This window comes from Populus euphratica, unplaced genomic scaffold (genome assembly GCF_000495115.2).
Source record: "Populus euphratica unplaced genomic scaffold, PopEup_1.0 scaffold156.1, whole genome shotgun sequence".
NCBI lineage: Eukaryota > Viridiplantae > Streptophyta > Magnoliopsida > Malpighiales > Salicaceae > Populus > Populus euphratica.
Genome location: NW_011499931.1, coordinates 172,146 through 174,969, shown reverse-complemented (window position 1 = coordinate 174,969; position 2,824 = coordinate 172,146). Strand labels below are relative to the sequence as shown.

General features: G+C 38.5%; 1 protein-coding gene across 1 annotated transcript; it reads left to right on the top strand.

Moving 5' to 3' along the window:
• Positions 1–371: 371 nt before the first annotated feature.
• On the top strand, positions 372–2,577 carry LOC105136016 (uncharacterized). Its single transcript, XM_011041157.1, has 4 exons — positions 372–806; positions 1,030–1,094; positions 1,506–1,573; positions 1,663–2,577. Exons 1-4 carry the CDS (start codon positions 546–548, stop codon positions 2,292–2,294), a joined length of 1,026 nt encoding a protein of 341 aa, XP_011039459.1. The 5' UTR covers positions 372–545; the 3' UTR covers positions 2,295–2,577.
• Positions 2,578–2,824: the final 247 nt, after the last annotated feature.

Genomic DNA, 2,824 nt, shown 5'->3' with positions numbered 1-2,824 from the left:
TTCTCTCATTCCACCCTGGCAATCCTCGTCACTGCCCTGTCCTCTTCTTCCCTTTCACTGGCTACCTCTTGGACAGGTTTCCCACACGTGCTCCCTGTATCCTCTTCCTCTGTCTTTCCACCCTGGCAACCCTCGTCACTACGGTGTGGCCCACTTACCGGCCACCTCTTCAACCGGTCCCCCACACGTGCAAACATGACCTCCGTATACACAAAGATACTTACTTCCATTCCCATTCCTAACCTTCGTGTGGTGCGACGAATAAAGGTTGGAGAGAGAAAGAAGGGGTAAGAGAAAGACAAGGAGAGAGAGAGAGAGTGCTGTTGTGTTATTAAAGCATATAATAATTATAATTAAAAAAATCATTTTGTTGGTCTTATATTTGTTGTTGTATTTTTGGGTAGTTTTGCACTCTCTTTCTCTGGTTTTATTGTGTATGAAATCTGACCTTCAAAGATCACTACTTTCTACTTCTATGAGCTATATTTTTTCTCTTTTGGCCTTGCTATCTTCTTCAAGAATCAAATCCTTCTTTTCTTGCACCGATGAGGATTAGAAACAGAAAGGTTCCTTTGCCTCTTTCATCCCTTTCCCCTATACCTCTCTCAGATCCCCAGTTTAGCCGGTCTCCGGTGGTGCAACTTCAATTACACAACAGCCCACATCAAAGTCTCCATCAAGAACCTCAGAAGGATGAATACTTTGATCTTCACCTGCCTTCTGATCGCCTAAATCAACCGATCGGAGGTGGAAGCAAAGGTCATGATGATTGCTCCCATGGTGCTGGGCCACAAGAAGAGAAGAAGGTAAGCAGTACTGACTGTTAATTTGGTTAGTTAAAAGAAACAAAAAATCACTACAACCCTTTTATCTAAGTTTAATGGGGTGATTATTCATGAGGGTGCACTTGGGTTCAATGTCACTTAAAGAGTCAATTTTGTTGGATCTACCTTTTTGTATGGCCAATTTGCACCCATCAAGGTTACATTATGATTTAGCACATCAATATTTCTTGAGATTTTATTGTAGGTTTTGTTGGAAGAGGGAGATGGGATTAAAGGAGGAGAGCCAAGAGAGAAGAGTAATGATACCAGGTAAGAAAGTGGTGAAAAAAAAGTTAAATCCATGGTCTTCTATTCTTTCATGAAATCTTGTAGTGAAAAAGGTGAAAAGAGGGAGACCTATGGATTAATTTTTTGGCTACGGAAAAGAAAATAAAAATACTGTAAGTGGAAATACTGTATGCAAGTGTTTTTATATGAACTTGAACTTTGGCTAGCCACCATACCTTCTCCCATCTAATCTAGTCCATTTACCCTCTCCATTTTGGCTAACTAATACGCCCATGAGGTGCACGCTAGTATGGGTCCACGCTGCTGGTCCCCATAATAGATACACATCTTCCTCTATTTAATTTGCACTCATTTTATTTACTGGTTTCTCCTTGTTTTTCTTATCGCTGTAAATTATGTGAATTTGGGTTTCTGGGTTTGGTTTATTTTTAGGAGGGGAAGTTTCTTGAGTGAAGGAGTACACGTTACGGTTCTTCAACAATCTAGTTCTTCCCATCAAGGTAAAGATTATATGTGTTCGAAAACCATTTCAAAAGTAGACAGAAAATTATCGTTAGTCTTTATGTTGTTGTATTTGGTTGCACTATAGGAGTTGGGAGATGGGGTGAGGGAGAGAAGGCATTTCCATTAAAGAAGAGAAGAGGGAGCTTTGAAAGGAGATCGAATGAAGAAACGATAGTGGATAGAAACAAGAAAATGAAAACCAAAATGAAGACAAAGATGAACAAGAAATGTGTGCAACAGAATGGTGATAATGAAGAAGATGAGAAGGAAACAAAAGAAGGTGCTGGTTCCAATATAAAAGCAAAGCCTAGGGGTGGTGCACTGTTGGAGGGATCACGGTGCAGTCGTGTTAATGGTAGAGGATGGAGGTGTTGTCAGCAAACCCTTGTGGGATACTCTCTTTGCGAACATCATTTGGGTAAAGGAAGGCTAAGAAGTATGAATAGTGTTCGAAGCCGATCCATTGCCACTACTGTACCAAAGAAGGACGAGTCTGAGGAAGTATCGAGCCATTTATTACCGTCGCAGAAGAAAGAAGAGACTAAAGGGGCTTCTTTAGATGATAAAGTTAGTGTTGCATATGATGAAGATGGTAAGGAGAAGCCATTGGTGGTCTCAAAGAGGAAGATGAAGCTTGGTGTGGTGAAAGCTCGATCAATGAGCAGCTTGTTGGGCCAAGCAAACAATGCAGTTGGAGTGGCTGAGAATAACGACTAGGGAAACTCTCTTGATGGTGTTGGGTGATCTGCCTAGCTAGTGCAAGCATAACAATTGTTCTTTTCTGTTTGAGAGTCTGAATGAAGAACGAAAGGAAGCTGGATAGATCCTTGATCAAGTGTTATCTTTCTCTTGAACTGCATTATAATTAATATTTTCTTTTCTTTTCTTTCTGTTTCTGAACTAATCTTAATGTTTTGCTTAATGCTTTTGTATTATGACTGGTGGGTTTGATATATGTTACTTGACTGAATCATATGGATTTTACTTTCAGTTTAATTCAGATTTTTCTGGAAAAAATGTGTATTTTACTTGTATACATTTACGGTGAGTTTTGTAGTGCAGTGTTCTTATAATATTTGAAATTTGTTTTTTTATTTAAAATTATTTTTTTAGTATTTGTTAATCATTTTAATATATTAATGTCAAAAATAAAAAATATATATTATTTTTATATATTAAAAAAATATTTTAAAACATAATCCCTACTGCTAACTTTCACGGGAGCTATAGATTTGGACTGTGAGCGC